The following is a 25851-nucleotide window of genomic DNA, read 5'->3' as shown; positions in this document are numbered from 1 at the left end:
ACATGGGTCAAACGTTTTAAAATGTTCTTTCAACTTCTTACCTTAAAAGATACTTTATAGTTAAGCTACATTGATTAGAATATGCTTACAATACAGTAGTCTTCTTACCCATCTTATCTATCTGAAATGCTTATGCTTAGAATATGTAAACAACAATCTTCCCGTGGCCAACTAGAGAATATAGAGCATATGTATGGTTCCAATACCGTCTGTATCATCTCTTCATCTTTGAACTTCTCCAAGAAACACACAAGTGAAAATCTTCAGGGATAGCTGCGCACATGCAATCTGAAATTTGATTTCGGAAACAAAATTGGTACTAGTAGAGAACAGCGCAGAAACGCAGTAGACATTTGAATATAGATTTTTTTTTATAACGAAACCAGTTGAATATTATGATGTGTGCGTCTAACCATATCTCAGATCACAAATGGGGACAGGGTTAGGCAGAAGCTGGACTGGCCAAGCAACATGTCGCCTTCAGCTCTTCAGGCAAGCACTAGGCAATATTGTTAACAGAACCCATAAATTGACCATGGTTGACAACACAAGGCAGGTGCCAGAGAAAACCGCAATCTACGGCATTTCTTTTCGCCGATTTGTTCTCACCGATATCGGCTCAAGAACACGCGACCTCATGGCTAGATTGATTTTCATTTGGCATGTTTTGGATGCCTTGAAGGTTGGACTAGTGAGAACATCTGGATTGAGATCTTGTGGGGTTAATGAATTAGGAGGGGGTCGTTTCATCAAATCTAATCAAACTAAGTGTGATGTGAGGTCACTTTTTCCCTAAAACAAAAGGCAAAACTTCAAATCATGCAGAGAATAAGCAAGCAATCAAGCTACCCATCAGCAGTTAGGTAAAGAGCAGTCTTATGGAGAAGAGCTGGAAAACGTTGAGGGTTTCCCCCATGGGAAGCCACCTCCAATTACCAAAGCCTTACTCGCAATGTGATGTAGCGCCTCGGCAATTCGGCATCACAAGTGTTGAAAGTGAATTGCCCGTCTTTTCCTACAAGCTTAGGCTTTTTGGTGAGTTAGTCGGTGCAGGCAGCTCAATAACAAGCTCGTTGTTGCTCGCAAGCACCATAGCAATGTGAACATTAGAATTGAGCACTTCCCTGTCAGTGAAAGCTAAAGCCTACAATACCCGTTTCTTCAAAACATGATGAACCGTCGCATTTGCACCACACCATGACAGATCCCTTTTCAGGTTGCTTTCTCAGCCCCCGAACAGTGCGGCCCACTGTCAATGCCTTTGGAGTTGGGGTGCATGCCTCTTGACAAATCCGCGTGGCATGGTGACCTTGCCTATGAAGCAACTCTGTCGCCCTTACCTTATGATCCAGCCATCTGTCTAACTTTTCGTTTCACCTATCTTTCTACCTACCTACAAGGGGCACCCAATTCATCTATCTATCATAGTTAGTAAATTATTGAGTGCTGAAAGGAGCCAAAGACTACATCAAGACAAATTCAGGCAATGTTGGTTCAGACAAATTAGGCTGATGCCTTTGTCTCAAGGGAAGCCAGAGGGGTCCTGGGACGGATTGGCCAATGACCTGATCCTCTCCTCCTGCTTCCTCCATTGTCATCTGCCAATAGGCGCTGCGTTAGGACACCGACATACCTGTCGCGAAGGATTACTTTGCAGAGATCGAGCAAATCAGGAAGGAAGGACGGACGGACAGTGATGGGTTGTTTCTTCTTTCAGATGTTGTTCTTTCCGTTCTTTGTTGGCCAGAAGGAGATGAGAGCTGGGAGTGCAGCATTTCCTTACCTTTCTCTGCTGACCAAGCATGCATGTGAAGTGAGTCACCCTGCAAATACACAACTCTATCTTGTCGAGGAAAAGGGCTAGCCACATCAAGCATTTGGTGGTGCGCCAATGATTTGGTTCAGGTCGGCCGGAGAGGAGCTCACGACTCAGGAGCAACGAGTCCATGTGCTCAACTCTCAGACTACTTTGCAGCAGGGTTATCTGGACACCTGTGTTCAATTTTTTTTTTCTAATCGGACAGCTTAAATCCGAGTATGATTCCGACAGGTGTCAGATTACAAGCTGTATTTTGCGTGTCTAAATTTTTTTTACCGAATCAGACACCTAAATTCGAGTCGGATTTCAACACCCGTTTTCATGTCCAGGTAACACTGCTCTGCAGAGCTAATGCTTGTGACTACGAGACATGTTACTTAGGGCTTAAAAGGAAGATATTGTGATTCATTCAGGTATGTAACTGCTTTTTTTTTTTGTGATAAAGCACTATGAAACTTCTCTCTCTCAAAAAATGAAAAATAAAAAAAAACTATTATAGGAAAGAACATGCATATCATTCATACATGTTCTTGGTTTTATTTTTCATTTCCCTGAGAGGAACTTGCAGGTTTTTGGTTTGTTTGCATTTTGAAGCCTGGTAGGATTAAATACGGAAATCCATGGGCTTGGGCTACAGCCCACTCCACCTCAGAGCCCCCAGTATTGGCCCAAGAAAGCTTGAACCTGGGCCATGGGCCGAAATGGATGGGCCCACTCGATCCGCGCCGCACGGGTGGCGATCGATTTGGATCCCGCCGGCGTTCGCGCCTGCCTCGGTTTCTCTCTCACGCCGGCGTTCGCGCGGCCCGGCTGCCCGCTACCCATCGACGGCGGCGGCGCACCGCGTAAGCACGTCGGGCAAGTCTTTCCCTCCAAACGTCATGCATAATGCAGTAAGATGTGGAAAGAAATTCTATAAGATCTTTCATCGAAAAACCTCTACGAGATTCTGATCTACACCGTCTTTCCTTTTCTTGTTCCAACAGCTAATACATACAACTAAGAGAAAGGATTACGATGCGGATGCAACGAATCAGAGGATTGGCAGTTGCCAACTTTGCCGCTCCCGGCTACTAACATGGAAGCAACACGAAATATTGCAAGGCAGACCAAGACCAATGCTCCGGCAATAACCGGCTGCCCAAATTACAATCTTATCTTTGCCGGCTTTCAACAATACATTGCCGTACGTGTAATTGACAGCACTATATGTGAACGTATTTGCAACAAAAGTACAGGAATTAAGTTTTGACTACACGGAATCGTCTATGTACTCAACACACAACAATGCTATATAGCACGTGCGTATACCTTCTAAACTGGTGTTAAATCTCTCTATCTACCTGGACAATCAACTGAAGATGAAAGCCTGATGGGTGATATATGCTTCAAGGGTCAGAACTGAGATGTTTCTTGGGCATCATGTACCTTCAGCGTGGTTGCTCAATCAATTCAGGTATAAGCCGGAGCAAGAACCCCAGCTGCTGCTGCGAGAAGGCCTGATGTTTTGATCCGTCCACGCTGACACCACTCCCTAACGTGTTCTTGCTGAGGTCCGGTTTACTGAAATCTGGTTTACTGAAATCTGCCACAGCATTTGAGATCTCCTCCACCAGATCAACAATGACGCCATTTACGCCCATCAGATACTGGACGTAAACAGCCTCCCACACATTACTGCACATTCAACCAAGGGACAAAGGAAGGGCGTAAAATGATTGAGGAGCATACAGTGGTAGACCGAAACAAGAAACATGTACAGATATGTCGCTTACTTGAGCTGCCCATATGTGAGAAGTGCAAGGTTGGATTCTTGTGCTCTGACGACCGCAGAGGGGTTCTTGAAAACCCCTCTCACTTCTGACACAATCCCATGCAAGTCGTACTCTTGGCATACCCGGATAGCCTCGTCAAGTGAGTTCCTTCTCGAATCGTTGTGTTTGGCTGTCCCCCCTTCTGTTAAGAAAAGCACCTAATGCAATAGGAAAAGGATGTATATGATAACTCTGGAATTTGAGATGTTTTGCAGTATAATGCATGGCAACATTTCCTTCTAATCACTAATTCTATTGTACATCAGAATTGGATATAAAACTTGAGGTTTGCTCCCGTGGTCCTCTTTTGCAAGATGATTACGAATCTTAAAGCAATGTTGTTAGTTTGGAAGGAGGCATATTCGTACTTCATAAATTTAGAGACAGAAATTTTAACGTTCAGTTAGTTCCGTAGTTAGGGAATCTGTAGAAGACATATCTCTCACAACGCAGCAGCCAAAACTGCCGCCGGCGGCCTGCACTGCACGTCGCGGATCCAGCCATTTTTTTTGTGTGAGATGAGATGAAACATGTAGTTTATTTGACCAAGGAGATTAAGATCAGACTGATCGCAAGAACTAGCAGAGAGTTGTTGACCGTCTTGCCTATTTTTGCCTCGATCTAGACGCGCGTGCTGGTATCCCTCATTCATCTCGGCAACATGCATGCCCTTATTTTATTCTTATAAACATGAAGATGGATTTGAGTAAATTAAGATCTGGGAAATCGTAGTCTTCCTATTACCTAGCGACACATATTTTGTTAGCCTTGCGGGAAAAAAACAGTTTGGTTTGGATTTTCTTTACCACATTTGCCCTTAGGTTAGTTATCATAGTTCGCTTTGAGATTCGTAAACTTTTTACAGAAGAGGACTACCGAAGCACATATCATAAAACTATACAATCAAATATCAGGAAAATATTGGTTTAGACTTTAGAATGCAGGTACCTACTAGCATCCACCTTCCGTTTCAAAAAAAAAAAAAAAAAAACTAGCATCCACCTTGCAGGTTACTGATTAATACACCAAATATTAAACACTACGTTATATGAATTGTAGAGCTGAGAAAAATAATCAAGAAAAAGATTTGTTGAATCTTCCCATGTCTCTCTGTAACTTCTCGACTGCACTTATTGATCTCATGGGTTTATTGTCTATTCAAGTAACAAAGTAAATTTCGACTTTAACATATTCCCACATAAAGTAACTAGTTGCTTATGGTGTACTACTCGAAAGACTGATGCAAGTTAGTCACAACCAGATTGTTCTTCAACAATTTGAGGCATTAAGATTGATTTTGGAAGTTTGTGTAAGAGTGTATGCAAAGATTCTTCCTTGCAGCAGCGTCAAAGATAACCGGTGCAATACTAGCTAGACTACATATTGAGACAACTTGACTAACAATTCAGACATAAAACATAAGACGTTTCAAAGCGCACTTACAGGATAAAAGCTTTGGAGCTCCCGCATCATCCGCGCCGCATCAGGATGGAAAGTTGAGAAAAAGACTGGTCTGTTGCTAGCATACTGAAAAACGACCTGCCAAAACCATTCAACAACATTATGGACATCAGTCATCACCTCTGAGTACCGAAATGGCTGTCAATAGACTGGATGCTAATTAATTGATAGTGTACTAAGTACTATACGAAGAAGGGCAACAAGCCAACAAGCCGTACTTGCAATACAGCTTGAAGAGAACACTCAAGATCTTTCCTGTGATAGATAATGTTGTCATCAAACTTCAGCTCAATGTTAAATCCCAGACGAGGACTGACACGTTCAAAGACCTCTTGCAATGTGCAAAGAGAATCATCTTCTTCTGTACTCCACTTAAGGACTCTGCCGTCTCCTGTCCGTCTAAGTAAAGGCTTGGAGACCTGAACAGTCAATACATATATTAGCGTCTTCAGCATGCATCCATGGACTTTGCGCAGAACAAACAAATAGAAAAAAAAGTGAAGGCACCTTGCGAGATTCTTTTTGTGGCCCATATGAAAGGAATTCTTCCAAGAGAAGATCAGTAACACGCCTCTCATATACAGACCCCTACACACCTTCCAACAATAATCAGTTTTAACTAAAGAGTTTTACAATAGATGAATAGGATAGTACATAAACAAACTAAACGAACAGCACGATAACAAGAACATACAGTTTCTTGTGTTAGGATGAAGTCGTCGTGGAAGATTATTGGGCAGCCATCTTTCGTGACCTGTAAAACATAGTGGTGGGATTAATGATTCTTTCACATATCGATCTGGTTATCTTAAAATGAGGGAGAAGATGGACGGCGTCAGGGAATAACAGTGTCCAAAATGAATCAATCAGCTGCACTAAACTGAAGTTTATAACAAATATGCTTCCCTCGACTGCCCAATGTCTATGTGTCAGATGTTTATCGTTGATAACACTCTAATCAATATATACTTGGCAATCGATTAGTGGCGATGCCAAGTATTTAAACGGAAATGCCTCTAGTGAATGGTAATGAACAACTAAAAATCTTGACAGTTGGCTTATGCAGAACTCTAGAACTGAAAAACATTCGCTATCACTACCGATGTTGTACAATTGGGTACGGTATCACACTACCATGGCTCACATTCTATTGCACTCCAGTTTATATAAGTTCGACCAGAAGCTGCAATATGCTCGTACATTGCCACATTGGGAATTTGGGACACAAATCAACCAACTTCACTTCACATCCTCACGTATGATCGCTTGCTTCATCCAAGTTGCACACGGAGATTGATATTGAGGGCTCCAACAAAATTATTGGCTAGTTGCGTCCACTAGAGCCCACATTCCTTGATCAGCCACAGTACCATCCAATCCTGCATCGCAATGCTGCGGTGCACGCCAGCTCCGATTCCAAACCTCAACTAGCTCCGAAGCGAGACACGAACCTGGACGTCGAACTCGACGAAGGCGACGGCCGCGAGCGCGGCGGCGCGGCCGAGGGAGAGCAGCGTGTTCTCCCGCTCCCTCGCGACCCCGACGCGCGCTCCGGGCGGCGCCCCCACCGCGTTCACCCCCATCCCGCGGTGGCCCCCCACCACCATCCCACGCTCCGCCAGCGCGAACGGCGGCTCCCGCTCCCGCTCGCGCCTCCCGCCGGCCGCAGCAGACGCCGAGATCCGGCACAGCGCCGCCGCGCGGATGGTAGCCGCCGGGAACGCCATTTCGGACGCCGGTCGTCGCTGCTGGCTTCCCCTTTCTGTTTCTATTTCTTTCCCCGATTTGGACGGCCGGTGTCCGAAGGATTTGAATATTTTTAGACCCGAACCGCCGCCGCCGCCGCCGGACAAGGAGACGCCGCGCGCGCGCGGGTTTATTCGGGAGAATATTCCGTTTGAATGGGTTGGGCCGCATACTGAAATGAGAAAGCCCGGCCCGACGAGGATCCAAACCCGCTTCGTCAAAATCCTAGCCGGCGGCGGCCGCGTCCCCCATCCCCTTCCCCAAGCCAAAGCAGAGCTAGGGTTTAGGGTCGAGAGAGCGCCATGGATAACTCCGCCGACATGCAGCGATTCCTCCAGGTGAGAGAGCTTCTTCCTCTTGCTCGTATCCGGTGTCAGAGAGCGTGCACTGTTGTTGTTCAGTAAGGCGGAAGCTCCGCTGTATCTGGGCATGCGCGCACCGATTCATTACATTCTGGGATGGAAAATTTCTTCGGAGAAGTACTATCTCTTTGTTTATGCAATTAGTGGCGCATCTCAAGCTTCTTAGAGGCACGATGAGGGCGCGATGTGGATTTAAAGATGCGATTTGCGTTGGTTAGGAGTCTTTCATTTTATTAGCGACGCCTGTTTAAGTTATTGATTTGTTCAGCTGTGCTAGGTTGCGAATGTTAAGTTCAGGGTCTGTTCACTTGTGCTAGGTTGGTAGATTTGAGATTCTGCGTCTTGATCAGAGGTGAAGTAGAGGCATCATGAAACTCGTGGTTGTATTAGAGTTAGTTGTTAGCTGCAGAATAAGATGATTACTGTCTGTATCTTGCAACTGGTGTCAAATCTTGTGATTGGCTATTGTGTTAGGTATAAGGTGCTCAGAACCCCTAATTGATGTGAAATAGTTCATAAGCATACTGTCATAGTAATACATGAGGCAGAGACACTTAGTGTGAGCATACTCTGAAAATGGCAAACACATTATGATAGCATAGGGCAGAGAAAGCTCAAAGCTACCCTAGCTTGGACGGTTGTCTTAGCTATAAACCTGAAGATGAGGTTCTCTACTCTCTAAACTTGCTAGTTGCTACTGCTTGCATGCTAAGTCATAATCTCACTTGGCTGTAAAAATTGTCTAACGTGGGGGTTCAATCAACATAAGGTGATGATCCAATAATTAAGCTAATGGGCTTAGCTAAAACTCTTGCAAATCCTAGTGCCTCAGCAACTGCCGACGTATCATGTGTAATTACATTTGGGCCACCAGGAACGTGTTCTAGTGCACAATCCTAGCTTTAGAAGGTGGTATAAGATAGAGAAGAGAAAAAAAGGGACCCTGCTTGAGTAGTTAATTTTTGGGAGTCTGTTAATACACCAACATTGGTGCAGTAATTCGTGCAGTTTATCTCAGCAGTCAACTGAAAGGTGAGTGGGATACCCACTCAACAACTCCCTCCTATGCTCTTGGGTCCACCATTCTGAACTATAAGGCCAGCAAGCCTTTTAGGAGTTTTAATTGAGCCAAATTTAGCTTGATTATTGGATCATCACCTCGTATTGATTGGACCTCGCGGTGGATAATGTTGGTAGTTAAGTGAGAGAATGATTTAGCATGTGAACATTAGCAACTGTATGGAGCAGAAAACCTAATTTTCCAAGTTAGGGGATCAGCTGTGACGGTCCTGTAAGTTTAGAGTGCTGTGGTGAAATTTGTTAGCCACTCTCCATGTATATTTCTAGACTTTGTTTTTTAGGAGCTGGTTTAGCATCACTTTCAAGATGTGTTAGCCAAAGGAATGATTTGCCGGTGCTACTGTAACTTAACAGAGAGATCGTAATTTAGTCACTTAAGCTATTAGAGGATGACTTTGGCCTTCTTTTGGTTTTTTAACTCTAGCTCCTGCTTGCCATTTTATCAAGTTACTGTTGCAGATTAAGAAGCATATGCTAAATTGATATTTAGCTTTCACCTACTTGACATGCTTATGCTTGATTCTTGGATAACCCTGGCCTCGCTAGATCTGTTGCGGTATCACCAATTCAGTGCCTTCTTGATTTGTATCCCCACACTGCATAGCAAGAAACAAGATTTGATATTGATTTTTTTTTTTTTTACATTCTTCAAATTTTTCTAACTTCTGCAAGAATGCATGATTATTCATTTTAGCTAGCATAGACATGTTTGTTATCTTCTGTGAATGAGTAAATAAATCTCATCGGAAGTTCTGTAACATTGCAGCAAGAGCAGCAGAAGGCGCTGGTGGGCGAGATGGTCGGCAAGCTAACAAGCGTGTGCTGGGACAAATGCATCACCAGCACCCCAGGAAGCAAGTTCAGCTCCGGAGAGACAACTTGCCTGACGAATTGTGCCCAGAGGTATCTTGACATGAGCGTGCTGATTGCCAAACGGTTCGAGATGCAGTGAAGCGCCGGCACCCACTGTTGTTGCTTCGTCAAGTGTCTTCCTTTTTTTGTATCAGCTTCCTTTGGACTCTTGAACGACGGCGAGTTTTCACAAAAAAAACTTTTTAATGTACTAGCAACATCTAATTCAATGTTGGTCAATGTTATGCTGTTGTCTCAGTCTGGACTTCTCAGTGTTGATCCGCCCTTCTCACAAAGCTACTGTCGTTTCGTATGGAGCCTTTTGAGCTGCGATGAATTGGTCCGTCATATCTTCTTTGTTTGCTTCTTTGAAAATCGACTATTAAATCCCCTGACTATACTTGGATTGGATGCATCTTCTGCTTAATAGCTCTAATTATGAACTTTAGCTAAAATCGCTTGTGACGATTTAAAATGGAAGAGAAGAAAAATCATATCGCCAGTGTGAAGCATCGCATGTGTCACAGTTTCATCATGTCACATACTGTAACATGATAAGTACGAGTAAGATACAAATTTTAAAAAAAACTAGTTTTGATTAGCTGCTGATCTAACAGAAGATTAATGCTTAGTTTGTTTTTTATTTTGATTATGGATTCTAGCTTTAAGAATAAAAGAAAAATAACAGTCACGGTATAAAAACTAATTTTTACATTTCACAAACCAAATCATACTATAAAATTTCACAATTCACAGTGTGGTGAAAATAAGTTTGCAGGGATTGTACGAAATGGATTAGATTCTCACCATCTTTTTTTAGAAACGAGTGACTTTATTTGATCATTATTGATACAACCAGAAACCTAAAGATTACATAGCAATACGCACACAGGTCCCAAGTCCGCAACACCCCGCAGCTTCCCCGATTGCCGCTGCCAAACTGGATCGGAGAAGCCAGCGTTGATACGTCCATCACCGACGAGGTAGGACCAGAAAAGACCAATCAAGTTTTTTGAGCCACCATCAGCAGCGTGAAGCGCTATTAGACCGTTGAACGAATCGGGTGACCCCATCAGAGATGGTAGGATACACCTTCCCTTTTTAGAGAAAGTAGGCACAACAACACCATTATGAGCCAACATAGCAAGCCAAAGGATAAAAGATCTCTCCGAATCCTCCTCAGAGGAGAAATCACAGAGCGACAAAAAGCATCAATTGATCTATAACAAAATTCACCCAAAAAAACTACAAACTAACTTAACAAATAGATAAAAAAAAAAGGTAAACTAACTACTAACTATACTAGTACTAACCACAGGGAGGTCGGCCCACCCTCCTCCGCCGAGGCCAGCAAGCCGTCGGGGCGAGGAGGTTGACAGATTGCCATTCACCTCAGAGTCGTCTCCATCGCCTTTGGTTCGCCTTCGCTCGAGAGCTCTCTGGATTCTCACCATCTAGGTTAAAAAAGGAAATGTCTAAGTTGATAATCAGCTATTTTTCTTTTGAAATGCAGTCAAAATTTTCAGCCAATAGGGAGATGACATGTAATCAAGCACACTTTTTACATAAAAAAACTGATTGATTTTTTTTTTATTGCAGTCACGGACAATCAGTAAAAGATATTTGTTACCTGACTGATTATTTTAAGGTTTTCAATCAACTTTTTGGCTGCACCATCATACATAGTGAGCTCCATATATTTTTGTCATGTAGCTAGTGCATGTGACGTCCCATTTGCAGTAAGTGGCGCCAAATTTAGACCTTTTTGGAATTTGTACAAGTCCCGCTCAATGGATGGAAATATGGGTTACCCGATCAAACAAACACAAAATAGAATTAACAAATGAACATATAAAATTGATTAATGAACTGTTACAAAAAGAAAGATGTAAAATAATTATATTTCAATCAGCACAAAGAAAATCATAGGATTAATGAACTCCTAAAAAACAAAAAACTAATCCTCGGTAACATACAAAGTGATGGGATTAGTGTACCATAAGAAAAAGTAATACAAGAGGTGAATTGTAAGGAAAGGAGAACTATTTTCATAAGATGGCAAAGAAATTTGAAAAATTAGTGAACTCATACAGAACCAGATGACAATTTTTTTTGAAAAAAGGGACAAGAAGAATATGGGATTAGCAGACTCTTAAAAATAAAAAAACATAGCACCATTTTTTTCTTAAGGAAGACAAGAAAACATGCCCCCCCAAAAAAAGACATAAATAAAAATACCAATAAGCATCCTTATATTGGTCAACAGTTGATATAAAGAAGGTAACGTATAGGAAACTTAGAAGTTATGGTGATAAAATCTAGAATTTACAACACTATTGTAACTGCAAGAAATATTTACAATAACCTTTCAACAGTAAACCTGAAAGGATAAATATTAACAATACCATTTGGAAGAAATATTTACAATCCTTATTCTCAGCTCACGAAGCAGCTAAACCTGAAAGGAGAACTGATAAAAAAATTTGAAAAAGACGAAATACACATGCCAGCCAAAAACAAGAAGCCCAAGACACGGACAAAGCTGGCCCACGATGCGAAACCAATCAGCCCAAAAGAATCAGTCCAAGGGGAGCTTGAATCATAAAGCAAATTCAACGGCCGAAAATCTGACTGGAATCACGAATTAAAATAGCTAGCTAATGTATAGCAGCTGCGTAAAACAAACATGCCCTTTTGTCGAGATTTTTTTATTTTTATATTTTTTAACATAAAAATTTATTTAAAAACTCCCCTTTTGTCATTCGTATGGGCCAAAAAGTTACAACATTCCATAGCCCAACAAGGCCCATATGAAGCCTCGACTCGACTCGACTCTCCAGATATTTCGGCTCACGCGGATTGCGGCTTAAACCCTTTTGTCACCTCCGCCGCGGCCTCCCTCGTCTCCTCCGTCTCGTCGCCTTCTAGGGTTTTTGCCGCCGCCATGGCGACGGCGTCGCGCGCGCTCCTCCTCTCCCGAGCGGCGCTCTCGCCTCTCCCCGCTGCAGCCGCGTCCCGCCGCGTCCCCGTCCTCCTGCGCCCGCTCGCCGCGGCCGCGACGCTCCTCCCCGCGCCGGCGCCGGCGCCGGCGCGGTGCTACGCGACGCAGCCGGCGACGTCCTCGCTGCGGGACTCGTCCCCCAGCTGGAGCAACCGCCCGCCCAAGGAGACGATCCTCCTCGACGGGTGCGACTTCGAGCACTGGCTCGTCGTCATGGAGCCGCCCCCCGGCGACGCCGCCAACCCCGAAGTCACCCGCGACGAGATCATCGAAAGCTACATTAAGACGCTCGCGCAGGTCGTCGGGAGGTATATATCGCCGGATCCAATTTTCCTACCTTCTTCCTTCAGTTATTTTTGGTTTTTGTCTGTGAGTGCTCTGATGCTCCGTAAGTCCGTAATAATGTCTAGTCGAGTGGAACTTTGGGCTAATGAGATATTTGGACCTGGTACTGTTTGGGTCTGAATGGATTTATAAGTATTAGTTGTTTTGAGTATGCAGACATTGATCGCTTGATCTGGTCATCCTGGATGTGATTTTACATAAAACAGTGCTTTGATCTTTTAGTTCTTGTTCGAAATATGATTAATTTGTTAGTTGTGATTATGTGAATGGTGTTCTGTCCTATGGTCTTGTCCTGGTATTGTTCTATAGTGTGATTTGGAGGTTGGTACTGATCATTCGGTTCATTCATTGTTGCCTGTTATTTTAGAGGCTACAAGTTTGCATGTTTATATGGGTGCAGCTTTGTGCTGTGTTGTTTTTTTAATGTTGGTTATGTTTCAAAAGACCAATCACCTTGATCCAAACTTTTAGATAAGTTTGAATTTGTTGAGTTCATCCAACAAAATATTCGCAATCCTAACACTGTATACAGGTATAATACACATGCAATTTTTGGTTGACTGAAATGCAGTGTTCTTTTGCCCATTTTATTTCTTACATTCTTCAAATTTATGTACTTGTGTCTAAACCAATTCCATATTCCAGTGAGGAAGAAGCGAGGCACAAGATATACTCGGTATCAACTCGACATTACTTTGCCTTTGGTGCCCTTGTATCTGAGGAACTTTCTTACAAACTTAAAGGTATGATCAAAGGAAGTAATGTGTGGGAAGTCTCATCATGGAATATGCTCAAATATTCTTGTATGGACCTTATGCCTTTTAATCATTTGCAGAATTGCCCAAGGTCCGCTGGGTTCTTCCTGATTCATACTTGGATGTGAAAAATAAAGACTATGGAGGTAATCATAACATCTTTCCTGTCTGAATAATGTTCATTCATAGTTACTGACTTTTTCTGAACTTTATGTTGCTTTACACCAATGTTGTTTTCTTCCTTCCTTTTGCTGGGTGTGATAGGTTTTTAGAATCAAGCAATTCAGGTCATCATGTTTTAGATCAGATGTAAATGAAGTGTTAAGTCATTAGCCAGAATCCAATCTCTAGTGTTTTATGAAAATTTACTTGATCTCTACCTAATCCGATTATCTGCCTGCCTGTTATCAGTATATATTACTTATGTGCTCATTATATGCTTTTATGGCCTTATATTGTGTAAGGATATGCTTGTCTTTAAGGGGTAGATAAAATAGGGTCCTCAACTCCTGAAGCTTCATTTGATATGTTTGATATCCTGTATCTGTTCTTTTCCTGTGTGGTGTCGAAAATTACCTAGACTGTTGTAGAAGCTTATTTTGGGACAGCAGTTTATTGTATGTCCATTATTTGGCCTACTATGCACAAGCCTTTAGAATCAGGATGCCACTGTATCTGATGTATTGAGAAAAAAATGTCCGTTCTGTTCATGCGCACTTTTGTTGGGACACTTGATTGTGTGAGTTTAAGCTTATTTCTTTTGAGAAAAGTTTGTTCATATTTAGTATTGCTGAGGAATCAATGAATCAATAAGTCTAGCATCTGATGCATTTCCCCCTTCTGTTTCAGGAGAACCCTTTATAAACGGTGAAGCTGTTCCTTATGACCCTAAATACCATGAGGAGTGGGTCAGAAACAATGCCCGTGCCAATGAAAGATCTCGGCGCAATGATAGACCCCGCAACTTCGACAGGTCAAGGAACTTTGAGAGGAGAAGGGACAACATGCAGAATTTCCAGAACAGAGATGCACCTCCACCTGGGCAGGGTTTCAACAGCCCCCCACCTCCACCTGGGCAGGGTTTCAACAGTCCCCCACCACCTGGCCAGAACCCGATGCCACCCCGTGAAGGCCCTCCTATGCACCATGCCCAGGGCAAAATGCCTCCTCCGCCACCACCTCCGCACACTCCTGGTGGCCCTCCAAATTTCCAGCCCCAGATGCCAAACCCACAGGTGGGCTACACCCCTGGCGGTGCACCTCACTATCAGCAAGGCGGTCCTCCTGGGTACCGAGGCAGTAACCAAGGTTACCAAGGTAATCCAGGCCCATCTTACCCAGGCGCCAACTCTGGATACCAAGGTGGCGTGCCAGGGTACCAAAGTGGCAACCCACCACCCCCTTACCAGGGAGGCAACCCACCGTACCAAGGTGGTGGCAATCCTGGCTACAGTGGTGGTGGTGCACCAGGCTATCCAGGTCAAGGAGGGAACTCGAACTACCAATGAGGATGACCACGAGTTTATGCAGGCGCCCCAGTTCCAGTAGACTCTTCTGGAAGAGATGGTGTGCAGTAGTATAAATTGAACCCTTGTTGCCGTCTGAATTTCATGGATTATCGCTGTATTCACCTAATTCTTCTATAATGCTCGAACTTTTAGAGCAACTTCAACAGCCATGCTATCACACCCTCCATAGCACTGTGTAAAAATCCTGCTCCAGCAGACGCTCTATCGAACGCCCCATTTTAGTGGAACCTTCAAATCACCCTTGCTGCACACCAAATGTAGCGTGTGCTCGTGGGCCGTCATTGAGCAACTGCCACCTTCCTCCCCTTCCTCTCTCCTGTTCCTTGTTGACGAGGTACCCATTCCTCTCCACTGCGATGGTCCTCGGGTCCTGCTCGCGTGGATCTGCTACGTCGCCCCGACCTCGCTGCCGGTCACTTCTGTCAACCAAGTTGCTCGCCCGGTCGCTGCTGGGAGCTGAGATGAGCCGTGGGTCCCGATTTAGCCCGCATGCGCCCGTGGCTGCGCGCCGCCTCTTGGCCTGTTTTGCCATTTTTCACCTCCATGCTGCTGCGTTGCCTGGCGAACAAGTTCCAAATCTGGCGGCGGTTGTCAGCAGTCCGAGCAGACGAGGAGAGTAGCAAGATAACGTCTGTCTCTCCGGCTGCCTACAAAGTGCCGCCCACTCGAATCCACCAAACCGCAGCATAGATGGCCGGCGCCGACAGCTTCCTCAGTGACGTAAATGACCCCTGGCTGAAGCCGCGGCTGCTCCGCGCGGTGGTCGCCGAGCAGCTACCGCAGTTGGGCGGTGCCGAGCTCCCGCCGACGGAGGTCGCATCCGTCCTCGAGGTGGTGCGCACGCACGACCTCCTTACGAGAGCCTCCCGGACCCTAAGCTCCTTGAGGCGTGGCGTGCCGCCATCGACGCCTGGGTCGAGCGGGTCGACGCGCTCGTGGAGAGCGACTCGGTATGTTGTCGTCTGATCCCCTTGCTCTCTGCGTTGATAATTTAGTACAATCTGGGTTGAATGATGGCGCTTTTTCCTGGGATTTAGGCTACTGTGATGTAATTTTCTTTAGAAAAGGTTATCTTTTTAGAGAAAAGTCCCCTAGGATGGTGTGAAGGAAATGTTTCACAGCAGAATGCTTTAAAAGGGGTTACTTTGACTGGTGTAAATTCCATAAGGATGTTGTCCATATGGGTGTGCCTGTGTCAATTTGAAGCTAGAGAGTAGTTTTTTAATGGCAAGTTTGCTCGATTTTATTACGAACTAGCTTTGTGAGAAACTTTAGTGGGGTTTCATGGGAGGGACATTGGGTAAAATAAACCGTAGATGGACATATACGTTTGGTTTTATCACACAGGCATGCTTAAATATCTGTATATATTAAGCAAATTCAAGGGCCTCCCTGGTTTGATTTACTTAATTTCATATGTTAAGCAAGTGCACAGTTGTATTGCTTAACTTCATCTATTTGTGTATTGTAAAATTGGTCCAAATGCTTGGACTTATGATATTATTCTTCATTATCTGATAAAATCTCAGAAGTTTGAAGATGCACATAATGTATTCCAGAGAATGGGGATGGATGGCTGTGAGCCTCAGCTCAATACATATACAATGATGGATAATATGTTCTGCAGTAACGAAAGAGTTGATATGGACCACTGGAGGATGCATTGGAGGAATGTACAAGCCCTAAACTTGGTTCTTGGGCTTTGTTACTCTGTAGATCATGGAGTATTCTGTCCCCCGTTCTTTTTGAAGGAAATCAAGGACCATTTTCTTGAGCGAGAACGTGTTTTTTTACAGCTTCTGATTGTTTGTTGCCTTTTGTGACTGATTGCAGGGGAAGATGCTGGACGAATTGGTTCCCTGAGTGCATTTTCCATATTATTACCATGTTTGTGTTCTGTATCTGATGGTTTGCATATTGATTATTGAATCACCCAAATTCCCTTCATAAGTTCAGATTTCAGTGAAGGTTACATTGTGCAATTGCTAAGAGAAAGCTGAAACTTGACAACTTATAGTGTGAAATTTGTAGAACTGATACTGATCAGATTTTTGTGTAAGGATATGGGTATATGAATCGGTGCCCCTTGTAACTGATGATTGCTATGTGAACTATTTATTGTACGAGCTATTTGTTGTTAGAACTATAAGTTATGTCAAAAGAACATGATACATTAATTCAGAAAGAACTGCATACATCATCATACATAATTTGAAAACACTACACCCCTCTATAATAAAAACAATACTTGATAGGTTCCGACTACATTATTGTAAATACTTACACTACAAGAACTACAACTCTGCATATAGTTGCCATAGGTGCTCGACTAGATCATCTTGAAGCTGAGAGTGAGCTTGTCGGTCCCTGATATCATGATTGTTCTTAATAAACTCTATTAATTGAGACAACTCAAGGGTGTGCTCATCTTCAATTATCACTCTTTCTCCCTCACGGTCGTAATGGAAGTTTTCCGGCTCATGATCGTAATCGAAGTCTTCCCGCTCATCTTCAGTTATCATATTATGCATGATGACGTAAGCCATCATGATTTGTCCGAGTGTCTCTTGATCTCAAAACCTTGTTGGTCCACGAATAATGGCAAAACGAGCCTGTAGAGCTTCAAATGCTCGTTCAACATCCTTCCTAGCACCTTTTTGAGCTTGCGAGAAAAGTTTTTTCTTATTCCCTTACGGAGATGTTATTGTCTTCACGAAAGTTGCCCATAGTGGATATATGCTATCTGCCAAGTAATAGCCTATTGTATAGTTGTGATCATTGATGGTATAATTCACTTCTGGAGCTTGTCTTTCAGCTAGCTTTGCAAATAGAGGGGAACGGTGAAGAACATTAATATCATTGTGAGACCCCGGTAAATCAAAGAAAACGTGCCAAATCCAAAGATCTTGTGAAGCAACGGCTTCCAGAATAATTGTGGGCTCATGCACATGGCCGGTATACATTCCTTGCCATGCTGCTGGGCAATTTTTCCACTTCCAATGCATGCAATCTATGCTCCCTAGCATACCGCGAAAACCTCTTGCTTCTCCCATTTCAAGTAACCTAGCAGTATCAATATTGTTTGGAGATCTCAGATACTCATCACCAAATACTTCCACAACAGCTTGTACAAACCTTTTAAGACTCTCTATAGCAATACTTTCTCTAATCCGAATAAATTCATTTGTAGCATCCGCTGGTACTACATAAGCTAGCATGCAAAATGCAGCGGTAATCTTTTGCAAAGGAGATAACCAAGAATCCTAGCACTATTTCTTTTCTGCATGAAATAGCTATCATGCTCTACTACAAATTGTACTATACGAAGAAACAGAGAACGAGCCATTCTAAATCTGCGCAGAAATAATAATAAAATGAGACGAGAGGATAAAAAATAAGGGCGAACAAAAATATATTCACTAATTACAAACCTGCGCCGAAAGATAGCCGGGCCGTAGGTGGGATCCTGTGAAAAGTAGTCTTGGTATAGTCTTGCATGTCCGGCTTCTCTGCCGCGATGAATTACTCGATGTCCTGGCACGGAACCGCCATGGCGTCGAACATTCAAACGCTGGTCTTCATCGTGCACTTGGAATGCTGTAGCAACAATGAGTTCGTCGTCGTCGGATGAGGTCGACAATGAATCCATGAGAATTTGCTTGACGATATTGCGACGCCTCATTGCAATGTTAGAGAGGAGATAAAGATATGTGGGAGAGGACACAGAGAGAGCTGGGAGATGAGACACAACTCAAGAATGGCAAATGGACTTGCATATATTGATTGAAAAAATAGCTGTTGAAAAAATAACCGTGGAAAAAATAGCCATTGAAAAAATAGCCGTCGGAGAAATAACCGTTAGAAATATAGCCGTTACAAAAATATAGTCGTTACGAATATATTATTAGTTATAAAATACTATTAAAAATAGGAGAGAGAATATAAAGGGTGAAATATAGATGTGCTGTTGGAATGGTGAAGTATTATAAAAGAGGAATCTTTATAGATAGCAATCCATATAAGGATATAAATGATAAAATATAGATGTGCTGTTGAAGTTGCTCTTAGTTGTGAAGCATGGGTCTCAGTCTGTCAGATGATGCGCCTGATGGAGCGAAACTATGGGTGATCGTGTTAAACAGCTGCTGCTGTCCATGCCCTTGGCTGTAGCTGTTACTGAAATTATTTGCCGGTGCTGTACATACGTGAAGGATACCTCTCTAGTTGTGATGACATGGTTGAGACGCAAAGTCTAGCTGATCCTTTCCGTTTCTGTGATCTCCTACCTGATCGAGCTTGGTTGGAGTAATCTGTTGGTGATCCCAGATCGGCCGTAGGAGGAAATGCTAGATGGAGTTTAACGGTAACTAATTACTACTTCAAGCTTCAGCTTCTTGTTCTTAAGTAGTTAGGTCAAGTGAAACTATAGATCAAGCAAACTAACTCAAGTCACAGGGGTGTTCACACGAAGGAAATGTTAGCTTTATTGGAGGAGGCACCCCATCGATCAAGCTTAACGGTACAATCCAGTAATTAAACAGCTAAATTAAGATGAATTAACGGCACGCGCTATATAGATGATGCTTGCAATAGCGCGGCTACTTATGACTGTAGAGAGACATTTAAGAGATAGAGAATGATAGCTTGTCTTTATTTAATGGGTTGTTTATATATTTATATATGTTGAATAGATACGATGAAATGACATATCTATCGAGAAGACACCCTTTCCCAATAGACACATCAATTATTCTAGTTGTAAATTTTTTGTTGAAAACTCCTCTAAAACTCTATGAAAAAATATGAGAAGAAAATAATATATTGATATATCATTAAAACTCTTTTAAAACCCCAATGGGAAAATATAAAGAGAAAATGATACAATACATATTGGTTATTACCTCGTTGTAAGCTCACTTAAATAAGAAAAATTCATTGGTGAACTTAGAGAACAATAATTATAATATATGTATCATATTAAAACCTCCGAAAATCTCTTGAAAAAATAGGAGGAATACTAGTGATATGATGTTAAAACTCATTTAAAATTCAGTGGGAAAATAAGGAGAAAATGGTACATCATATATTGATTATTGCCTCTGTGTAAACTCATATGAGAAAACATTTAAAAGGAAAAACCTATAAATGAGTTTGAAAAATAATAGATATATCTTTGATACCTCTTTTAAAAAACCCGAAGGGGAAATATGAGATATGACATCATCTTATGTATATATTGTCTCAATAAAAATATTATATGAGAAACCGTATATGCAAAACTCATAAAGGAAAAGAGTGCAATATAATATGAACAGGTTATTATTTAGGGATAAACTCCCCCTGAACATTGCAAATCTCGTAGTCATCGCATACCAATTACTTGAATGCATTTTGGAATGCGGAAGTTGGTAAGAACTTAGTGAATAAATATACGAGATTATCACATGATTTAGTTTGCAAAATTTCTTTCTCTCTATTACAAGGATATAACATTTTAGGAGCAATATGTTTGGTTATACTGCTTTTTATGTAACTTGTTTGCATTTGAGCAAATGCGCGCAGAATTATCTTCATAGATAATTATTGATTATTCAATAGAATCAATACCACATGATAATTGTATGTGGTTTATCATTCTGCAAGGTCATACACATATATGTGATGTTTCAGAATGATAGGTGAAAGTAGCATCTGGAATCTGTTTTGATGACTCCAATAAGAAGGCTATATCACCATGAAATCAGTCTATGATCTGGCATTATGGGGATCTGTTATATAGCCAATGTCTGGGTATCCACTATAGTCATATCTTGATTTTCTGATAGAAAAATCTAGATCTTTGGTGCCATAAAGATATCTTTAGATATCATCTTTGACTCTCACCTAATGGTGTTGTTGGAGTTGCGTTATTTAAGCTAGCAAGTTATCTGCAAATGCAATATCAGGTATGTTGCGATTTGCAAGATACATAAGCGCTTTGATGACACTAAGATATAGAACTTTAGATTAAATATCTTTTCATTGTCAACCTAATGTATAAATGGATCTTAATTCATATTTAGGGATCGAATGACCATAAATATTTGATGGATATGATTGTTCAATATCAATTGGATATTGATGGACTGATGGATAAATATTCCTGAAGGAATATGCTCAAGTCGTAGACTTAAGCAAAATTTGGTTTTAACCAAATTATTCATCTCAATTTCCATCATAAGATTATTACATACTTTATCGTGTGTGGTTTGGAGATGATACAAAATCCAATTGAGATTTCATTATGAACACATATATGTAATTGTTGGAGTAACCCTTTTGTGGAAGAAACTTATTTAGTCAGTTGTACCACAATCAACTTAAATGCTTGATCATGGAGTGACTTAAGCTATACACAATATATATTGCGATTTGTATTTAAATTTAGAATACGAAGTCCATTAGGGACTTATATGTCCGAATCTATTCAATTCATTTGATCTACCAATGATATTGAATATGAGAACATAATTTTCACATATACCATGGGGTATGTAGCATCATAATTGATACCGGACCTATACGTAAACCCATGTGTTACAAGCCTCGCTATTTCACCATCTTATGGATTAAAAATCCATTTTTCTTCCATAGGGAAGACATTAGAGGTGTAGGTATTACTTTTGTGAATACATCTCTTTTGTGAGCGAGTGCAATTCTGTCTCAATTACTTCCTTCTATTTGGTCCAGTCCGAGTGCTTGAGCCACCCTGCCATGGTCATGGATTTTGGTCTAGATCTAATTGAAGATCTTCTGCAATTTTCGAGGAGAAATATTTGTCGACAATTTGCAGTCTTTGATATTGATTGATTCGATGGAATCAATATAGTTTGTGGAAATATTATCCCATTTAACTCCGTGTATTTTCCAAAATAATGGAGTTAGGGTGTTCCCATGACCCAGCGTCTAGATTTGTATACACATTTGTGTTGGACATTTAGATGCTAAACATTCATAGGCATTTGGATAGTGAATATCCATAAGTTGTCTATCAACTTGATGTTAATTTGTATTTACTGTCTTGAAGGAGGGATTCCTCTGTTTTCGCGATAGCTTGCAAGAACCTTTATCCTTTGTGACCGTATTTCTCCCCCTCTTATTTTGATTTAGGAGTTGAGTAATTTTGTTTAGTACCTTCACTGTTTCTAGTACATTCCTAGTAGGAATATAAGATTTGGTGACACCTTTGTTGTCAGTAAATGCATCTTGACAGGTTATTTGCAATATGCTGCAAATACAAGATGTTCTGAATAAGAATTCAGATATCATGTACGTGGATATGAGAACTGAATGTGAACGTGTATAACGTTCTCTTATGATTCTTGGCATTCTTTGTGGTATTAATCTCCCCATAATACCGGGAATTGTCCTCAAAATATTATGAATATACAAGCAATGAATATGTCACATATGAGGGACTCAAGGTATTATATGATTGACGAATAATTATACCTCATATGGATCCCCAATACCCTTTGATGTATGTTGTACGGTGGTGATATCGGTATGTGCAGAACGTAACCGATTCGTAGATGGAAAATACTCGGATGGGGCCAAATTTTTATGTACTAACTGCAATGGAGGGAGCCGTATTACTGCAGCTGGATGAATGTGGATTAATGATGCGGTGTGTAAAGATTAATGATGTGGTGTGTAAAGCCGTATGTCACCAACAAGATATTGGTAAATTGCAATTTTATGGTTGGTCATGCAAATGAATTGATTCTCTTGATGAGATATTCAGCTAGACCATTGTGAATGTGCACATATGGTACTTAATGCAGTAGTGCCCATAATCAAACAATAATTGCATGCACGTTAAGGAACAACATTATCCATGTGAATGGATTTGATCATGTGTCCAGGATAATTTGCTCTAATTTTGTGTATCTGAGCAATGAGTTTGGCATAAGTGTGGTGCCTTATGTATAAGGGACACATTTATGACTATTTTGTAGATGCATCAATCAGCATTATAGAGTACCTACATGGTCCATAAAATTGTTGAATAGAGTCACATGTATATTCTTGAATTTGTTCAAGAAATTTGGTGACGTATTATGAATTTTAAGGTAAGAGAACCTTAAAATTAAATTCTCTATGACACTTGTGATGCACACAAATCTAAGGATTTTGGGAATACTGTGACCAATAGAATTGTTAATAATTTTTCTTATCATCTCTAAAGTAGAGTGACAAAGGCAATAACGCCACATCTTCATTTGATCAAGGTAGAAAAATTATTTTGTACGTAATATGTGGTATAGGTTTGATATATGTATAGTACAATCCATATGGTATATAGAGAAGCTTGCTGTATCCGTTGACTAAAATGAGAAATTCCTCTTTTGTTATTATCATGGGTTTTGATATGGAAACCATTCTGACAGATATCTCTATAACTTAGTAAGGTATGTGTTGAATCGGGATACTATAGAGCATCATCGATTTCGACTTAGTACCCATAGGGAGAGTAATTATGACACAACCGGAACCAACAATTACTGCATCGCGTCCAACGATTGTCAAACATTTCCTTATCTCTGAGTAAGAGTTTGAAAATATTTTTGTTTTCCTAAGTATAGAATTTATGGTGTAACTATCCACAAGGCACATTTACTTCATCGGATTGACTCTCATAGAATTCTATATATAAAATTGAAGAATTTGATATAAAAATTTTATCAGATATATAGAATACATACATACTTTATTTTAGTATCATAGTGCTGATACAATGTTGTATTACAACATTTAATGGGACGTAGATAACATGGTATCTAAGGAATTGGGAGACTAGATAAGGTCTCCAAACATGTCGTGTGAAGCAAATTCAACAATCATATTTTCTGTGCTCATGGGATCTTCTGGCTGCAGAAGAATCTAGTTGTTACATGGTTCTTGCAGAACTTGTTGTGAACAATTAGCCTCTTTGGTGGATTCAGTTTGAAGATTGAAATATGCTTCAAATCTTTTTCCATGAGCAAGTCAGTTATGTCTCATGAATTGTAAATACAGATCAACTAAATATCTTGGGGTGTGACATTTCTTAGTGGAGTGCTTGTAGCATCCACATATGCGACAAACATTAAATTTGTCAAGTTTGGAAATGCCTTGACCTTAATCTGGCTTCTGCTTTTTGTTACATTTGTGTTTACCATTGAAGTTCTTTGGATGACATTTAATAGAGCCATTTGAACTTATTGTTATTCTGAACATTAGTATGTACTTCAGGTAAAGGAGCAGCGCTGATTGGACGTTAATGATGATTCCTTAGAAGGAGTTTATCATGCTTTTCGACATGGATTAAGTCAGAATAAACATGTTATGCTCTTGCATGGTATTGCTGTAAGATCTTATCAGCGGGAAAGAAAGTAGATAAAGTTTTATCTAATTTTTCCGTATTTGTAGGTTCTTTTTCCGCAAAAATGCAATTCTGAGCAGATTTATGAACATTATGATTGTATTCTCCGACAGACTTAAAGTCCTGGAGTCGGAGATGTGTCCATTCATAACATGCATCGGGCAGAATGACTGCCTTTTGATGTTCACATATGCTTTTGAGAGCTAGCCATAAATGCTCAGTTTCTCTTCCATCAAATACTCAGATTTTGAGATCCGGATGGATATGGTGCTTTATGTATAATGCACCATATTTAACATGATCTGGTAGCGGTGGATCTCCCTTTTGGGAGGTTGGTAGTACCGCTATTATTCCGCAGGACGCAAAACTAACCTTGACGTCCATTGCCCATGTTGTATAATTGTGACCATCAAGCGCGAGTTCATCGAACTCTTGACCGGTCATTGTATCGTACATGGATTTTGACCACAGATTTGATTAATTTACAGTAGGTAAATAAAAATCATTATGGTAATGTTGTAATAATAATGCAAAATTTGTAAAGTCAAGTTGAGACTTGAATTATATAGTGTAGATCTCAAATTATGTAGCTAACACGTTGAAAATAATCAACAGATGTGGTGTATATCTCACAGTAGTAGGAGGCATAATCTGACATTTGTCAGTAGATGCCTATATTCCTATTACATTATGTTATGCAAATCTTGTGTTAACACTTTAAAGGTAATCACTAAAATAGTTTAAACCTTTATTTAATTCATATTTAAATCGGATACGCACGTTGAGGATAGTCACCATGTGCTAAACATAGTGTAGATCCCACAGTAGTACTTAGGTACTACCTTATGTATAGCCAATATGAGATATGAATTAAGGTAATCACCTAAAAAGGTGTAGACCTTTGTTCCAAATTTGACATTAGGTACGCACTTTAAGGATAATCACGATGTGTTAGACATAGTGTAGATCTCGCAGTAGTAGGAGAGTACTACCTAGTGTATGGCCAATATGCAAAGGTTTGGAACATTGTGTTATATCAAGTGGAAGAGGTAATCACTTAAAATTTTGCATATTAATTCTGCTTGAATTAAGCACTATTGGGCATAAAAGCTCTTTGGACTTAATTAAAGTGAATTAATATGTAATTCTGCAAGAAAATTCTCAATTGCAAAATTAACACGGTCGTTAATTCAACTGTATGTTATAGGGATTGCATAAAGCAAACACATTAAACATTACATATTTTTCAGAAAATAGGGACTGGAATGTTAAATTTTACATCAGTAAATAACATAATGTGCAATTACTGAAAATATTGAGGGCCTAGATAGAAATAGTACTGACATATAGTACTATTTAGTTGGACTATTTTTGCCATTTATTAAGAACCCAAGGGGCTTTGCAAAATAGCCAAGGCTTCGGTGGGGGACTGAGAAAAACCTGGGCTACAGCCCATGAGGCCTTTCGGTAGGCCCATTTGGGTTCCCCCTCCCCACTCTATATAAAGGAGGAAGCAGTATGCGATTAGGGTTGGACCCCCACTATGCCTCTGCAGCCGCTTTGGGCGCGGCTCTGCCGCCGCTTTGGGCGGTCCCACCGCTGCCTGCAGAAGGGCCACCGGATTGGGCAGGCAAGCCATGGGAGGGGAGCGGCCGGATCATGACAACTATCTTTGGGTCAGGCC

The 25851-nt window shown here is 41.2% G+C and overlaps 4 protein-coding genes across 4 annotated transcripts; 3 read left to right on the top strand and 1 right to left on the bottom strand.

Annotated features, from left to right (window-relative positions):
* Window positions 1-2804: 2804 nt before the first annotated feature.
* Window positions 2805-6881, bottom strand: LOC133899628 (glycerophosphodiester phosphodiesterase GDPD2-like). The gene is made up of 7 exons (XM_062340651.1): window positions 6546-6881; window positions 5789-5848; window positions 5602-5682; window positions 5313-5513; window positions 5077-5172; window positions 3595-3791; window positions 2805-3496 (listed from the first exon to the last, which is right to left on the bottom strand). Exons 1-7 carry the CDS (start codon window positions 6819-6821, stop codon window positions 3250-3252), a joined length of 1158 nt encoding a protein of 385 aa, XP_062196635.1. The 5' UTR covers window positions 6822-6881; the 3' UTR covers window positions 2805-3249.
* A 152-nt stretch (window positions 6882-7033) lies between these two features.
* On the top strand, window positions 7034-9386 carry LOC133899629 (mitochondrial import inner membrane translocase subunit TIM8). Its single transcript, XM_062340652.1, has 2 exons — window positions 7034-7178; window positions 9049-9386. Exons 1-2 carry the CDS (start codon window positions 7143-7145, stop codon window positions 9232-9234), a joined length of 222 nt encoding a protein of 73 aa, XP_062196636.1. The 5' UTR covers window positions 7034-7142; the 3' UTR covers window positions 9235-9386.
* A 2609-nt stretch (window positions 9387-11995) lies between these two features.
* Window positions 11996-14935, top strand: LOC133899201 (multiple organellar RNA editing factor 8, chloroplastic/mitochondrial-like). Its single transcript, XM_062340170.1, has 4 exons — window positions 11996-12443; window positions 13126-13223; window positions 13316-13381; window positions 14085-14935. The coding sequence occupies exons 1-4, from the start codon at window positions 12079-12081 to the stop codon at window positions 14741-14743; spliced, it is 1188 nt and encodes a 395-aa protein (XP_062196154.1). The 5' UTR covers window positions 11996-12078; the 3' UTR covers window positions 14744-14935.
* Window positions 14936-15436: 501 nt separating this feature from the next.
* LOC133899707 (uncharacterized) lies at window positions 15437-16842 on the top strand. The gene is made up of 2 exons (XM_062340750.1): window positions 15437-15714; window positions 16324-16842. Exons 1-2 carry the CDS (start codon window positions 15455-15457, stop codon window positions 16370-16372), a joined length of 309 nt encoding a protein of 102 aa, XP_062196734.1. The 5' UTR covers window positions 15437-15454; the 3' UTR covers window positions 16373-16842.
* The last annotated feature ends 9009 nt before the right edge of the window (window positions 16843-25851 follow it).

Source organism: Phragmites australis, chromosome 18 (genome assembly GCF_958298935.1).
Source record: "Phragmites australis chromosome 18, lpPhrAust1.1, whole genome shotgun sequence".
Classification (NCBI taxonomy): Eukaryota; Viridiplantae; Streptophyta; class Magnoliopsida; order Poales; family Poaceae; genus Phragmites; species Phragmites australis.
The sequence above is the reverse complement of the archived record's forward strand: the minus strand, read 5'-3'. Positions and strand labels throughout refer to the sequence as shown.